At 40.5% G+C, this 16,986-nt stretch overlaps 1 protein-coding gene across 1 annotated transcript in view; it reads left to right on the top strand.

Moving 5' to 3' along the window:
* The window catches only part of TMEM51 (transmembrane protein 51), a 32,711-nt gene extending 21,332 nt beyond the window's left edge, over positions 1-11,379 (top strand). The window contains exons 2-3 of the mRNA XM_039508735.1: positions 5,715-6,195; positions 10,190-11,379. Coding sequence (XP_039364669.1) covers positions 5,846-6,195; positions 10,190-10,601 — 762 coding nt within the window. The 5' untranslated portion in view covers positions 5,715-5,845 and the 3' untranslated portion in view covers positions 10,602-11,379. The remainder of the gene's footprint in view (positions 1-5,714; positions 6,196-10,189) is intronic.
* The last annotated feature ends 5,607 nt before the right edge of the window (positions 11,380-16,986 follow it).

The following is a 16,986-nucleotide window of genomic DNA, read 5'->3' as shown; positions in this document are numbered from 1 at the left end:
CATTTTCCCTGCAACATGGGATGGAGCCCGGGAATGTAAGCAGCCATCAACTGTTAAATTGGAAGTTACTGATGAACGAGAGCTAGTTTAAATGGCAAAGAAATATCAGATAGTGACAACTTTCTGGCTCCATCCATTGGGCGTGAAAGGTTACAGATCCCAGAAACTGGGATTTAATTTGCCATATGTGCTTTTTGGTGCTTGTTTAATAAAGACAGGAGTGGGAAGGGGAAAAGATCAGGCAAGTTTTAAACAAACCTACAAGATAAGGTGAATGACTTTCAGTAGCATCCAGATGCATCAATGTTCATCACAGAAAGCTTGGGCTACATAAAATGTATCAAAGAACTGTTGTGTTTAGCTGCAGCAGTAGCATATGAATAAAATAAGCTGTATGATACAGCAGGCTTTTTTTTAACTTACAGAATTCAGTAAATTCACAAATAGAAATTCAGGAACTCTGCATGACCGAGCAATACAGACACAGCACTTAAAGAGTTAACCCCCTTCTAAATATTATATACCTTATCTAGAGCAACTGAAAAGAAACATATTAGTGGTAAAGTTATTGCATGCATTGTAATAGACTAGTAGAAGAACTGTACCTCACAGGCAGTTACAGGGAGAAAACTTTACTTTGTATCCTCTCTGTTTGTTCATTCCAGCTTCTGGTCTGACTCTCTTTTTATTGCAGCCATATATTTAACTGACAGCTTCAAGGCCTTCCCAACAGTTAAGACCTAAACAGCCTTGTTAGTGAACTTTACCTCCTTAATTTGCATGCTCTTTGTTCCTGGCCCCTGACATGTGTTGTGTTTGCCTTATTTACACGTATATACATTATTTTTGTGATAGTGGGCCAGTCACCTAAAAGATGCAATTTGAGTTGTGGCATCATCCATAAAATCTGTGATTGATATTTTTTTTTTTAACATTTGAAAACCTTTGCCCAAATATTTGATTGTATGGTTACAGCAGAGACCCCCCCAGAATTTTCTTGTGAACTTCACCTTCAAGAGCTTGGATTGAGAAGTCGGCAGATATGACCCTCTGCATGGTTCCTATGGGAATTGATTTGAAAATCCATTTTGAGTAGATTTAAAGGGAACAGCGGAACTTGGTTAAAGATGGGTAGGGCTGAGAATTGTTTTATAACGCACATTTTCTCGACGTTGGGATTTTTGGGTTTGCTCTCTCCTTACTCAGATGGCTTTGCTAAAACTGACCTTTGTATCAGTAGAACAACCCTTGATAAGCACTGGCCTGGCCTGGCCTGGCTTTATTTTTCAATGAAAAGATTTTACCGAAACTTTACATATGTTTCCATTTCTTTAGCATATGTCACAAGTAGGAAGTAGCCTCATTAAGAACCATGCAGCCTCTAGGCCCATATCCTGCCTGTAGTAGACACCAAAAGAGAATGTGGTGTGTACAGTCTTCCATCATATATAGCTCTGCCATTGTTGCCATAACTGCAACATTCATTTTCCACTTGCAACACGATCCATGTTTAATAACTCAACTGTTTAGCAAGAGTGAAGAGTTTAGCAACAGAGAGGTCTGAACCTAAAGCAGTGCACACATGTTGGAAGGGAGCCTACAGTGTATATGGCTCAGACTGAGAGGAGAGGTCAGTCCCAGGAAAGGAAATCCTGGACCTGGTGTAACAAATTTTCTACTTAGTACAAATAACTACTTTCAAATTTTGTTTACTTGCTCTCGTTAGTGACATTTTCATTGGAGAGAACTTGGGATTCAGCACTTATGGAATCCCCATCTGCTGCAGGATTCATTATTTTATCTTTGTCCCATAAAGAAATACAAAATAATCTAACTGTTTTTCATTTGGACACTAGGGACGACTTTCCTACAGACTTAATTGGCCAATGCATTTGGAAGAAGCAACTGTCTTATATTTAGACTGGTTCAGTGATTCCTCTTTCTCTGCCAGATACTATCTAGATTGACTTGGGATCAATCCTCCAACTCAGAGTGGTTAGATCCTTCATCAGGGCTAGATGTTAATTGCTACAAAGCATCAGAATGTAGGATTGCCATGAAAATCTGGCGTCAGATTCTCTGTGGTATTATGCCCAGGGGTCTGGTCCCTTAAGTAACTGGATCATAGCTCAGTGGTTTGAGCATTGGCCTGCTAAACCCAGGGTTGTGAGTTCAATCCTTGAGGGGGCCATTTAGGGATCTGGGGCAAAAATCTGTCTGGGGATTGGTCCTGCTTTGAGCAGGGGGTTGGACTAGATGACCTCCTGAGGTCCCTTCCAACCCTGATATTCTATGATTCTATCTACCACTTTCCTGGGAAGGCTGTTCTGTAGCTTAAAGGACACAAGAACTAGCCTTTCTCTTAATCTAACCAAGAAAACACAATACTAAATATAGCCGAATTGTAAGTCAGTGATAAAAGGTATAGGGCAAATGATAAAAATAAGCATTCTACAGTGCTAAATACCCAAGTACCATATATTCATGAGGTCCCATCCAACATAAATAATCATGGAAAAATAGAGGAGCAGGAAGAATAGAAAATGTATCCATATTTGTGCAGTTGTGATGCTTTTCTTGGCAGTCAATTAAAGCTGGAACATTCCAAGCAAAATCTGTTGCAAAGTTTATCTAGTCCCCTCTGTAGAATGCTAGGAACTCTGCTACAGAGGTCCAAGATACCTTTATATAGATTCCACTACTGGCTGCAATTCTTACCTTTCAGATTTTAGGATGTCACCTGGATCTAGCTCACTTTTTTTTTTTTAAATAAGAGTATCCAGTCATCTTTCATAATTTGTATAGTTTGTACCAAGATTAATATAAGCTGCTTTCCTGATTTCTACAGTGCTTTAATACTTAATGTAGTAGATTTCCTGCATGCCGTAAAATTTTAATCAAAAGTTCATATTCCTTCCGAGAGCTTTCCATGATACGCCTCGATAGCGTAGTGGGATTCAGTAATTCGCAGGGCTCTGCAACATAAAGCTGAGGAGCAGAACGCAGAACAAAACACTGCCAATGATCATAATTGGCAGAGTTACACAGGTGGAGTTCCTGGTTTAAAAGAGTTTCAGACAGATGAGTTGGGAACCCATTTTCCAAGGATGACAGAATGTGGAATTAAATATAGAATTGCCCGTGTGCAGCGTTCCACCAGACCTTAGTCCATATGAAATGCTACTAGTAACCATATGCAAAGGCTCTGACCCCAGAGTGATGTGTGAGGCTGACCCAACAAGAGACTCTGCAGCTAGTTGTTAATACAATCCAAAGCCTTGTTTGAGTCCAAGTGCTGTTGACCTTAAAGCCACATTACTGCTTGGTATAATCTGCTACATCACTGGCACACTCAGCACTGTTGCAGTAGCACGTGGCATCAGGGATGGTGACTGCAGATTACAACTGGCATTTAAGAGAAATCTCCTGTTCCAACATGATTGGTTTGGGGGAGGTGGAGAGGAATTCTGAAGCAGTTGCTCAGCATTCTAATGTTATGATGCTTCAGCTAACCTGTATGGTCAGTTTCCTCCAGATTAGTGCTTAATTTGTGCCAGGGTCTAGGCTTGGCAGTTCATAGCCCCGGCACCTCTGAGCTGCATTAGTTATGAACGTAAAAAAATTGCTTGAGCCTTGGCTCCTCTTTCATTACAAATTAGGCACTGCTCCAGATTCTTAATAAGCAACAAAGTCGTCACGATACAGGTGAAAAATTTGATAGTGTATTTAGCATTGCACAATAATATTCCGTCTGCCTGGACTAAGGTAAAAATTAACACTAACCGCAGCATTTCAGCTCAGGATGTACGTACGTAAAGCATGAAAAACACAACAAAATACAGCAATAATGCCAGTGAAACTGCTAATCTACCCAGTGTCATTGCATGCAAGTCCTTCCTTTATATCAGCCAAGACTTCATAGTAAAATTCTGAAGTGAGGTTTCATAATACTAATACTTCATTATTTTTACAGGCTGTACTACTATGTTTACTAGTGTTAAAAGGAAACAAAATCAACAAAGTATATTCTGTAATGCAATATCCTTTGTTGTTTATATACTAATCGGCAAAATTCAGTAATTCATAATGGATCTCCTAGATTGTTGTACTTCGCTTTTGCTCTTCATGGATATGAGATTTAGGGACCTATCATAAAACCTTCCAGAGGATGTAAATGGTTACAGGCATACTGATGTAAGCACACTGAGAGGTCCCTAAATACCTGGAATTAATACTTTGTTAGCTTAAGGCTAGCCTGTTTTTGGTTTGACATCTATCCAGGCAGTAATAAGGTGCCAGTTGCTATATTATCTTGGGAAGCCAACCAAGATTAGTTCCATCAATGGTGAAAACAAAAATTCAGTGTACAAGGTGTTGGGGGCCAGGGGCAGGAGATTCTAAAGCCAGCTACAATGCCTGTCTGCCTGGTGGTTCAAGAACTTGACCTTCTAACTTGGATAGCCCTTGCATGTCAGTTTGGAGACACATGGCCGAATCTTGTCATCACTAGTTTCTATTGCATTAATATCACTTACCAGGAGAATGTCTTTCATGTCAGTGAAGCATCTTTTTGTATTTGAGAGAGAGAGAGAGCCCAGAGAACACAACAGCTGGGAGAAGAGGAACCTGTGGTCTAGCTTGCTCCCTTGCACAAATGCTGAGACAGAATTCTTGCTTGATTTCTTTTGTGTGTGAAGAGACTTCCCTCACACCCTCAGGCAGCGGCCAGTTCTTCTTTCAAAGTATTGTTCTTAAGACTTGTGATTTTTTTCCATTTTGGTTTTGGGACCAGTATATTATGTGAATTGGAATTAGTCTTCAAGATAGTGAAGCCCCATAGGGTATGTGCCATAAAGAATCTTAAATGTATATTACCACGTTGTATTTTTTTTAAAGTACATTTCATTCTGAGATCCCAAAGCATTGTACAGATTATATATGTGATCAAGGAGTGATTGTTCACCAATAATAACTAGCACTAGTCTTCATTTTGAAAGTGCTTAACACTCAATCACTTTGACACCCTTCTGAGGTAGGTAAGTCACACAGGGTAAAATTTTCAAAAGTGTCATTGGAACGCAACAGGAACTTAGGAGTCCAGGTGCCTAAATCACTTTTTCAAATGGGACTTAGGTCCCTAAATCTCTTTGGTGCTTTTGCAAATGTTACCCATAAGCTCTGACTCAGGTTCCTTAGTGCAACAGAAAAGGGTGTCTCTGTTAAAGGCAGGATTATAACCTAGGAATTCTGGTTCCCTTGTGTGGTGTTTAAACCACACAGCAAGGGAAGAGAGAAATTCTCTAGTTGAAACTATAGGGTGAATTGCGTTTAGACAGACTGTAACCACTCAGGTTGGAATTTGGCCAGAAGGATGCTTCAATACCTCCTGTTTTTGCAGAACCTCGCCGGGGGGGCAACTTTGGCAAATGGCCAGGATCTCCCTTTCACACGTCACACCAGAAAAGCATCATGGAACAAAAAGCCTGGGGATACTCTTTTCCCATGTATAATCAGAATGGCCAGTAGTGATCCTTCCTTAAGTTTGGCCATTATATTAGCCCTTGACTTCCTCTGCACGCTCATAAAAATGTGCTTTCATTTCCAGTATTAAGGTTGATAGAATAAAATGATGCCAAGTGACCTTCTTGTTCACCGTAATTGTAGCTCGTTATATAAGTCACATGTACTAATTGCTATTCTTTTTCCTTTTCCAGATTTCTCTCTAAACTCAAGCATTTGGATGGATTCATAAAAGTGTGAAGCTTGGATTTTTACACACAGTTATTTTTGGAACTGGCATGCTATAAACTGACTCTGCTTATTATCTAGTGATCTAGCACTGGGTATGATGGCCCAGTCCAGGTCAAATGGATCTTACTATGCCCTGACTGCTATAGGGTTAGGAATGCTTGTCCTTGGGATCATAATGGCAGTCTGGAACCTGGTCCCAGGATTTGGCCATACTGATAAGCCTCCCTCATCTGCTGGAAATAGTAGCAATCCAGAGCATAATGAAGGAGGAATATTGAAGAGTAAGACCTTTTCGGTGGCTTATGTATTGGTTGGGGCTGGAGTGCTGCTGCTGTTGCTCTCCATTTGTTTGAATGTCCGGGACAAAAAGAAGAAAAGACAAAATCAGGATATTGCTAGGATCCAGCAAGGAACATCTGCTGAACCTCGACATCAGGAGGACAGGTAAGTCTTTCAGTAAAAGGGTGCTGGGTCTGGTGTACAGATAACATTAAAAGGGGTTCTTTTAAAAAAAAATCACATTTAGAAATTTAACGTGTTAAGATCAATTGTACCACATGCTAAATTATAGGCGTCAAGGAATATAAACTCTGGCAAGTCAAGTGTAAAAGTATAATTAGGGAGGACAAAAAATAATATGACGAGCAACCAGCAAAAGATACAAAAACAGCAAAAAAACCCAAACAACTCAGAAGCAGGAAGCCTGCCAAAGAATCAGTGGGGCCACTGGATGATTGAGGTGCTAAAGGAGCACACATGCAAGAGAAAGCAGTTGTGGAGAAGCTAAATAAATTATTTGCCTTTGTTTTCACTGCAGAGGATGTGAGGGAGATTCCCACATCTGAGCCATTCTTTTTAGGTGACACATCTGAGGAACTGTCCCAGACTGAGGTGTCAATAGAGGAGGTTTTGGAAAAAAATTTGATAAATTAAACAGTAACAAGTCACCAGGACCAGATGGTATTCATTCAAGGGTTCTGAAGGAACTCAAATGTGAAATTGCAGAACTGCTAACTGTGGCATGTAACCTATCACTTAAATCTGGCTCTGTTCCAGTTGACTGAAGGATAGCTAATGTAATGCTAATTTTAAAAAATTTTAAATTTGCAATCCTGGCAATTTCAGGCCAGTAAACCTAATTTCAGTACCACGCAAATTTGGTTGAAACAATAATAAAGAACAGAATTATCAGCCACAGATAAACACAATGAAGTACTTTTTCACACAACGCACAATCAACCTATCAAACTAGTGGGCCAAGGGATGCTGTAAAGGCCAAAACTATAACTGGGTTTGAAAAAGTATTAGATACATTCATGGAGGATAGGTCCATCAATGGCTATTAATTAAGATGGTCTGGGACATAACTCCATGCTCTGGGTGTTCCTAAACTTTTGACCGATAGAAGCTGGGACTGGATGGCAGGGCATGGATCACTTGATAAATTGCCATGTTCTGTTCACGCCCTCTGAAGCATCTGGCACCGGCCACTGCTGGAAGACAGGATACTCAGCTAGATGGACCATAGGTGTCACCAGCTATGACCATTCTCATATTCTTAAGTCTCAAGCTTCAAAAATGTGATACAAGGTTTAGAAAACCTGATGTATGAGGAAAGGTTTAAAAACAAACAAACTGGGCATGTCTTGAGAAAAGAAGACTGAGGTAAGACTTGATAACAGCCCTTAACATATTTGAAGACAGTGAGAGGACAATGATCAATTGTTCTCCATGTCCACTGAAGGTAGGACAAGAAGTAATGAGCTTTATCTGCAGCAAGGGAGATTTAGGTTAGATATTAGGAAAAACTTTCTAACTATAAGGATAGTTAAACACTGGAACAGGCTTCTAAGGGAGGTTGTGGAATCCCCATCATTGGAGATTTTCTGAACAGATTAGACAGATTCTTGTCAGGCATGAACTAGGTACACTTGGTCCTGCCTCAGCACAAGTGGCTGGAGTAGATGACCTATTAAGATCCCTTCAAGCCCTACATTTCTATGATTCTATGCTTCTCTGCATGAGTTGATTGCCTTAGAGGTCAGGAAGGAGTTTATCCCTTTATATATATCATAACATAATGTGTTAAGTGAATGATAAACGTTCATCTTCCTCAGAAGTATAAGCAGTTGGCCACAGCTGGAAACAATGTACTTCACTGGATGGACCAATGTTTAGAACAAATAGGATACATCCTATATACAAAGCTTTAGGAAATTGCTTGCTTCTCTAGTGTAAAAATGCTATGGTGAGGTGTGCATCTTAAAACCATGACCCCATCGGTATAATTGTAGAGGAAACAAAATCCTTTTTGTCAGCTTGGCAGGGCTTCTAGACGGCAGAGAAGTAAAAAGGAGTGTGCCATTGCTACAGGGTAATGTGGTATCTGTCTTTCTGCTGTGGCTTGTTAAGTCCAGTAATTCTGTACAGTTACAAAACAGCCTTTCAACAGCATTTATGAAAGTATGTACAAGAGCTGCAGAGAAACGAAACAAACTTTTACATCCATTGAAGGTGGGGAAACGCCAATAAATACTGAGCAAAGAATGTCTCTGTTACCAGAACATCTTAAATAAACAGTTTACTAACACTGATTCAACATCACAGGGAATTCGATGACATAGCCTGGCAGTGCGTAAACTGCGATGGTGTTTGATTCAGACTGTATCCTGTCCCCAAAACATTGCTCTTTCCCTCTGAAGGACTGCTAGAAGCTGGGAATGGACAACGGGGCATCACTAGATAAATTGCCGTGTTCTGTTCACTCCCTCTGAAGAAGGGAAAGAGGTTTTTCATATGAAATATGTAACAAGAGAGTATGAGGTGGCGACTCTCTCCAGCTTCATTTAATTAGAAAGTACCATGATGAGAGCTATAGAAAACCCTAAGGTAGTTATAGAATGACAGAATCTGCAGAGAGGGCTCTTGTGCTGTAACCAGTTATGTGATGCTAATAAAATGCAGACTGTGTACTTATGCAGACTACATGAAGATACCCTCGTTATAGATTGGCACAGTGTTGGTTAACAGTATCTAACATAATTCCTCTCCCCTACCTCTTCCCTCCCCCCCTCAAAAAAGAAAAAAAAAGAAAAAGAAAAAGAAAAAATAACCAGGTTTACATGATTATACCTTCATTTAATGCCTTTGTAATTAAGGTATGTTCCTCTAAATTAAGTCCAATTGAGTGGAACAGCTGGCAAGGAGAGATGTTAGGGCAATTTTTCACCTGTTTCTTGGAAGAGAATCACTATTCTGATATCCCTCTTTGTGGGGAATGGAATGGAGAAACAAGGAATAATTAATGCAAAATGCCTGAACTGTAACTCATTAGTCATAGGGCAATGAAAAGGCACCTTAACATCAAAATAATTGTGCTATAGTCAGTTTCACAAAGGAAAGAAAAACTGGCATTTCCAGTCTGGCACTTAAACAATGTAAAGATGCAACTGTAACTCCTCCTGTCTGTTCCTTCCTTGATTTTGTTCTATTTTTTTTTTAACTTGGGTGGGATGGTGTAACATTTAACAGTTCACTGAATGTTAGTTGCAGAAGAATTTTAAATTCTAACACCTGGCAGTTGAACATAGTCTTTCTCATCTGAGGACTGTGAAGGGCTTTACAAACGTGATTTTTAGGTGGGTAAAGTGAATTGTCAATTGCAGTGAGTCCTGGCTGTTAGTATTCCCCCATTCCTGACACACAGTCACAGACTTGCAAGCAGACTGGGACTTTTGTATCGGGAAAATAACTAAAGATGGGGGGGAAAATACATACTCATGTTCTTAGCCTACTTATTTCAATGACACACTAGACTAGACTACATAAAGCAATGTGTAAAGTGTCTTTGCTGTCTTTTTTCAGTGTACACAAAGCCATGTGATAGATCAAAAGTAACCAGTTTACACCTACAGATTTCTCCAGAAAGTTTAGCAGAGAGCGAGAGAGGTTAACTAGATGTCCTAAACAGATCTTTTCCCCTTCTAATTCTGAGTCCAATCATTGCTATAAGAACCCAACATATGATCACCTGAAAGACTTATTACTGTGTGACACCACCAAGATCCTAATTTTTACATTGATATGGATACTTTGAATTCATTTGTACACCTTAAAACATTACTTGGGCCCAGTGATAAGAGCAGGAACCAGAACTCCTGGTGGCATTCCCACCCCGGAAATGAATTTGTCACATATAGGGGCAAGTCACAATTTCCGTGCCTCAGTTTCCCAGCTGTAAAATACAGATAATAATCCTTGCTCACAGGGATGATGGAGATTTAACTAATGTGTGTAAGGCACTTTGTGATCCTTGAATGAAATGTGCTGTAGAAATTTATATTGTATCATCATGTATTTCTGGTCCCAAAATTTGAATGACCAGAAATGCAGCTGAAATGGCTTAGCATATTGATAGTATTAAAATTGTCTCCTACAGTCAAGAAGAGGATGATGAGACACCGTCACGATACTATGTTCCCAGTTATGAGGAGGTTATGAACGCGGGCTATCCTGAGACGGGAGAATTGGACAGAAACACCAGGATCAGCATGTCTCTGCCCTCTTATGAATCTCTAACTGGGATTGATGAAAATACACCAACTACAACCACCGCAGATGTCGATTCGAACATACAGCGTCAGCCAAGCAGGCACAGCTCTCGCTTGAACAAACGACTGAAACCCCTGAAAGTTCGGAGAATTAAGTCTGATAAGCTGCACCTAAAGGAATTCCGAATAAACCTTCCAGACAGAAACAGTTCAGGTCAAATAACAATAGAACCATTGACCCCTCCTCCCCAGTATGATGAGGTCCCAGATAAAGCACCAGATAGCAAGGAAGTGACCTAAAATCTCTGGACTTTCCAGGGGAAAACACTACTAGATACTTGATCTGTGGGTACAAATGCAGTCAAATTCCCACAAGCTTCAAAAAGATCAAGGAAATGCCGGACTATATACCTCTTTTTCAGAAGGACAGAGTGATGATTCCAAGACATGGCTTTTCATGAAATACCACTAAAAATTAAACACTAGTGCATCTGATACTCTGAAATAAATGATCTTTATAAGTACCAAATCTATACTTTTGTTTTAAATTAAGTAGTACATTGTATGCCTCTTTTGTAGTTCTTTTTTCTACACTATATTTTTTAAGCCACTAAATTGTTGTCTTCTTTACCAATAATTTTAAAAGTAGAAAAGGAAAGGTAATTTTTTTTGTTTGTTTCTCTTCTTCCATGTAAGAAAAACCAAACAGTGTGGCTTTCTCCACTTCCATTAAAATGGAGTTGAGGTAACTGAAGAAAGCAAGTCTGCATTTTGTAACACCTCAGTCATGCTGTGAAATCTATTGAATGAAATGACAATTTTGAACCATCAGATTTGTTTAATCCTTTCAGCAGTACTCATGATGCCAGTGAGAAGCTTTCTAAGCACTGACAACCATAGAGGAGAAGATAGTTTTTGGTGTTCCAGTGTGAAGGGAGAGTATGTTTAAGGTTAACCTGTAAATTCATTCAGTCGGCATCTACTCCATTGTGTCACTTCAAAAATGTTTAATGTTCTAAGTTAGCACTGAATATGCTGAGCAATTGGAGACTTTTTCTAAATAAATGTTTTGTGTGTATGTGTGTGTTGTAAATGGGAACAACGCAAGTACTTTAATCAGGGACTGTAAGAACTGTAGGGCAAAATGTTCTCTTTCCATGCTAGCTTGGAAAATGGCAGTTTCAGCATCCTTGAGGCGCACACAATCTCTCTTCTGGGTTTTTAGTAAGGCCACAAAGATTACGAAAGCATGCTCACTCAAGCTGTGATGCCATATGAGGGAATAGGCATATCTGTATGAGTCAGAAGATAAACTTTTCTGAACTCACAGAATAGAAGGCCTCAACATGCAAATCACAAGCTTGATCCCTGTCTCTGGCATGCGTAAATGCATTTGCTCTGATATTTGGCAAGCCAAAATCAGCCAGTTCCTTTGGTGCCTCTTCCTGGTAATGGTCTCAACTGTTTGGTGATGCAGCTGAGAAGAAACCACTTGCATTGATGAATGTGATGACATGATATAAGACAGAGAATATGACATTAAGAAGGTAGAATGCAATCAAATCATGTGGATGGCCTGTATAAGACAATGCTATGCCCTAGTATGTATGATGCAAATGCAACATGATCAACATTAAGTTTAATTATGTAACACTTGCAAGGTTAACAAATGTCTCCTGTCACGGGACAATTTTAATGCTGGCTGCAAACTGCTTCCGGCACTCTTTGCTAGACTAGACTTTATCTAATAGTAAAAATAAGCTAGAAAAGAGGCTTTTCTGCCAGCTTGGTGTTTGGAAAACATGTGAAGAACGCTTCAGAGATCATGCTACATATAGATGTGTTACTGAGGTATATTCTCTGTACCCAGAAGCCGGCCCCAGCAAGAGTGGAATGAGTCTTGCTTCTTGTCAGACATCAGTCTTTTTATAATATTTCACTGATTTGCAATGCCTACTATTCAGTGATATCTATTCTGGAGTTGAATGGAGGAGGGAGTTGTCTCATTTTTGTTTCTGGTAGGGAAGACCCACTTGAACAAGATTTTTAAAATATCCTATAGGGAAAAGGTTTCCCAGTACCCTACGTTCCTGTTTGCAAGCACATTCTGATTTGTTTATCACTGCACCTATCCATATGCAGCTCCAAGAAGGCACAACTTTTGGAATCCTTGTCTGTGATTTACATTTTCTAGTTTTCCACAGTCACGTGGAGAATAATAGAATGGGTGCTATTTTATTTATGCCAAGGACCAAATCTTGCTGTGTTGTACCTAAGCAAGCCCGTTGAAGTCCAGATTTTGGCCCTTAGTTGAAACCCTCTGCTGCTAGTTTCCAAAGGAGCAGTAATGTAAGAAATTGTTGGTACAATGAAGTGACTGAGAGAAACTTGTTGAACCTGACCCTTTTCCTTAAGGGGGCACCTTCCTTTCCAACCCAGGTCTCTAAAACAGGTAATTACCCCTTGCCCATTCTAGCTTGATTTTTGGCAATTTCTAATTGAGGTTGGAGCACTATATCTCACTAAACTAAAATTGAGGAAGAGGAGGGGTGTGTGCAGTAATGATTAAAGCTAAAGGCTAAGAAGGAGCAGCCCAGGTTCAAATTCCGGCTCAGTCAGCTAGTTGTTTGCTCTGTTGCTCTTGAGCAACAAATGTGACCCTCCACAGCTTTCGTGAAAAGGCAGATGATCTCTGGAAAAGTGAGAGTTTTTGAACTGCCCTTTTGCAGGGTCTATAAGCTACCCCCCAAAAAATGCAGATACTGTTTGAGGATAATCTGTTTCTTTGGCTGTGAAGCCACTTTGTGCCAAGTTTCAAGTCAGAGTCTCTTGACTACAAAGTAATCCTTCTTCGGCATAGTCTTGTCATTTTCTTCCTAAACTGGCTTTTTGGGTCTGACGCTGTCTTAGTTTGTACCCTGCTATGATTTTTTTTAATCCACATCATAAGCGAGTCTCCTGCACCCTCCCTATTTAGTGACTACTGTAATTCCCTTTCTCTATATCAAAAGATTGCTTAGGCACAGAGGGCTGAATCCTGCTCCCTCCAAGACTCAGTGGGAGTTCTTCCACTGTGAGCAGCATTGGGTCATTAAAGAAACAACCTCAGGGCTGTTGCTGAAGGAAACACCAGCTACGGGTTGGTGCTAGCAAGTGGACAGCGTTGACTCAGATGTAAGATATACTAAATCTACATCCTATATGGCACACCCATTTAATTTGGATAATTTCCAGGGAGAGCAGCTCCAAGGTAGTGCGTTTCAATGATTTTGAACAATGGATAGTAGTTACCTATCTGCCTATTTCCACCAATTATCATGTATGACTTGGGTGTTTGCTAGCACAAAAATCTGTTCATTTCCCCAAATCTGTTATGTCAGATTGGTCAGTTGTGCCTTAACAAAGCATCTAAAATGTGTTAATGGATTAAAAAAACCAGAAATTAATGAAATACAGCAAATGAATATCAATCAAAAGGCAAATCTTTGTCCCAATTAGCATAAGTTACTGTCATTTATATGCTATGTTTCTGTTTTGAGTAGCTGTGCTAATCAAGGCCACCCAGAGGGGGGGCAAGAGGGGCAATTTGCCCCAGGCCCCGCAGGGGCCCCCACGAGAGTTTTTCGGGGGCCCCGGAAAACTCTTGCGGGGCCTGGGCCCCTGGAGCTTCTTCCGCTCCGGGTCATCGTTGGCAATTCGGCGGCGAGGGGTCCTTCTGCTCCGGGACCAGCCGCCGAAGTGCCCCGAAGACCTGCGTCGGGGGGTCCTTCTGCCCCGGGACCCACCGCCAAAGTGCCGGGTCTTCGGCGGCAATTTGGCGGCAGCGGCCCCCCGCCGCCGAAGACCCCAGGCCCCCTGAATCCTCTGGGCGGCCCTGGTGCTAATTAAGATGATTATACTAAATCATTCTGCATAGTATTGGAGCAGTGGGACTCTGCTACTCTAGCTTCACTTGGGAAATAATCTGGGGACCCCAGGCTGCCATAGCCAAGAAAAAAGATAACAAAATCAAGCTTAGGTGAACATTCTTGTTCCACAACAACCACTTGGATATCGTTCAGTATAGTGTATGAACTAGTGAATGGGTCACATTTTCTATGGGAGAATGAGACAAGAAGTCAAAATGAATTAAGTCTAAATCTGAAAAGGAAGTAGAACACCGCCCAAGAAACAAAATCTTAAGCTATGCTGTGCATATACAGGGAAAAAAGGTATAAATCATACGATTTTTCTGACTTTATATAAGCCCCACATATAAGTACATCAAGAATTCTGAGTCCGATTCAGACCTGCTTTAAGGAAGTGCCCAGCCACGGGAGCCCATGGAGTTGCTCCTATTTATACCAGGGATCGTAATATACCGAATGGGTACAATACAAGATACTGAAAGACTGCATGTGTAGTAAAACAAGAGTTCTGTTCCTCTTAATATCTGTACAAAATGGTTGCCGAATTTTTCTTTGGTATTACATAAGTTACAAAGTTCGTTAACCAAACACACAGAATTATGCTTCGTACCTGACTTTTATAGGTGAATACATCGGTGGTGGCTATAACCTCACCAGCATACTGCATGCTTGAGTATTGCACCATTATGTCAGCTGGCTAGCTGCAACACCCATCAAGTCCTGAAAGTTGTGAGAAGTGGATATTGGTTTCTAGGTAATACAGTAAAACTCTTAATCCACAGTTCCTTCTTTGTCCAAAATCTGTTCCCTGATATGAGTCAGTTACCCAATAGCTGCCTTCATTATCTGCAGGCCTCTATGCTTTTTTAACCTCTATGCTATTTTTATCTCCTAAAACATTCTGGATGATAATGTTTGTAGCACAAAGGGAATATGTTTTCATAATTCAATTTTCAAACTCCATGTAAGGCATGTTTCTAGCAAGAACTTATCTTAAATGCTATTGCTAGAAAGGTTAGTTTCTTGGCCAGCACAGACACAGCATTAAAGCAAGCAGATCTGAGCTGAGCTACAGTCTTGTTTTTATCTAGCAGGAGTAAAATTACTGGACTTCATTGTAATCATTTTTTTTAATGTTTCAAGCAAGAAATAGTATGGATGTAAAAGGGAAAGAATGAGGTAGAGAGTTGAATCAACTTAGAACCAAAAATTTAATTTTGTTTAAAAAGAGTTTTTTCTACTGTTCTTTAAGAAAATTCAGTGGAAATAGCTTATACAAAGGAATACACAATACCATCTGACAGTATAATTTGGAAAAGTGAAACCAACTTTTCCTCCTTTGAACTGAGAAATGCAAAAAATGAATAGTGGAAATGTAAAATATATATTTGTAAAGGTATTAGTAAACCAAGTAAGAAATTCCAGGGTGTTTTTAATGAAACTGATGTGCCTCCAAAAGAAATAAAAACTTACTGGCACTGTCTGCTCAAACTTGTTCTACAGAACAAGTTACCCTGCTTTCTAATTGTGTTGCCAGAAGAGTTGCTCTCAGTTAAGAAATTGTGGTTTACAAAACTGACATCAGAAAAATGTCTGTCACAATGGCAAGAGAATTTAGGAACAATTTTTTTTTTAAACTGGTTACTTTACATTATGGAATCTAGGTTAAAAACTTCTTTAAAAATGTGAATTAAACAGGGTCATGTATGATCACAATGTACAAACTCAAAATTACTTTGAATTTGTACTTCTCTGGATTGTGAAAGTATTGTTTTTAATAAGTAAGGCAGCGTTATTGGGATTTTCTTCTGTATCCAATTTTGAACCAGATTCTGCCCTGATCTGCAATTGACTGTTGAAGTTAAAATTATTACATGGAGTGTAAGCGGGGCAGACTTTGGCCCTTGGGGCTTTTTTTGGTTTTGTTTTAAGTTGTCTTTTTCATTGTTAACTTTGTCTAATTTCTGTCTCTCTCTCCTCACATACAGGTTACATGTGGTGGTTGTATTTGCTTGTTTGTTTTTGTTTTTAAAACAGCTCTTTCCCCTAGCCCATAGGGGTATTATGGAATCAGGTATAGACAATGAGGTCTAGATGGAAAACGAGCTGTTTACACTCGATGTTCTGTTCTTGTGCAGGAGGCAGGTCCACCCAAGCACTATTGTGGTTAGCTGATTATTATTTACAGTAGGGTGGTGCCCAAAGTGCTAGGTGCTAAACAAACATATAGGGTTCAAAAAAGAACTAGATAAATTCATGGAGGATAGGTCCATCAATGGCTATTTGCCAGGATGGGAATGGGCGAGGGGGGATGGATCATTTGATGATTCCCTGTTCTGTTCATTCCCTCTGGGCACCTGTCACTGGCCCCTGTCCGAAGACAGGATACTGGGCTAGATGGACCTTAATCTGCCTGAAACCCTTACCCTTTGAAACAGCCTCTCTCTTCCCCCAAGGGTAGGGTGGGGTGAAAGGAATCCACTTCCCCAGCACTGTGGGCTGGGCGCTGCCAAGTGTAATCTTGATACTTTTTACAGTTCTGCCCCCTCCCGAATTCCCACGTGTTCTCCGCAGGGCCCATCCCCTCGCCGCGCTTCTTGCTGGAGTTTCTGTGCCTTGGTCACTGTTTTGTCCCCGGAATTTTTCGAATCAAAGCGGGGGCCCTGGGGGTCGCTCAGGGGTGAGCCCCGCTGACCTGACTCTGAGCCCTGAAGCTGTGACCGTGCTCTGGCCTTCTCAGGAGCAAGGCCCCAGGCCCGGCAGGGGTGCAGCCAGCG

This window comes from Mauremys reevesii, linkage group 21 (assembly GCF_016161935.1).
Source record: "Mauremys reevesii isolate NIE-2019 linkage group 21, ASM1616193v1, whole genome shotgun sequence".
Lineage (NCBI taxonomy): Eukaryota > Metazoa > Chordata > Testudines > Geoemydidae > Mauremys > Mauremys reevesii.
The sequence above is the reverse complement of the archived record's forward strand: the minus strand, read 5'-3'. Positions and strand labels throughout refer to the sequence as shown.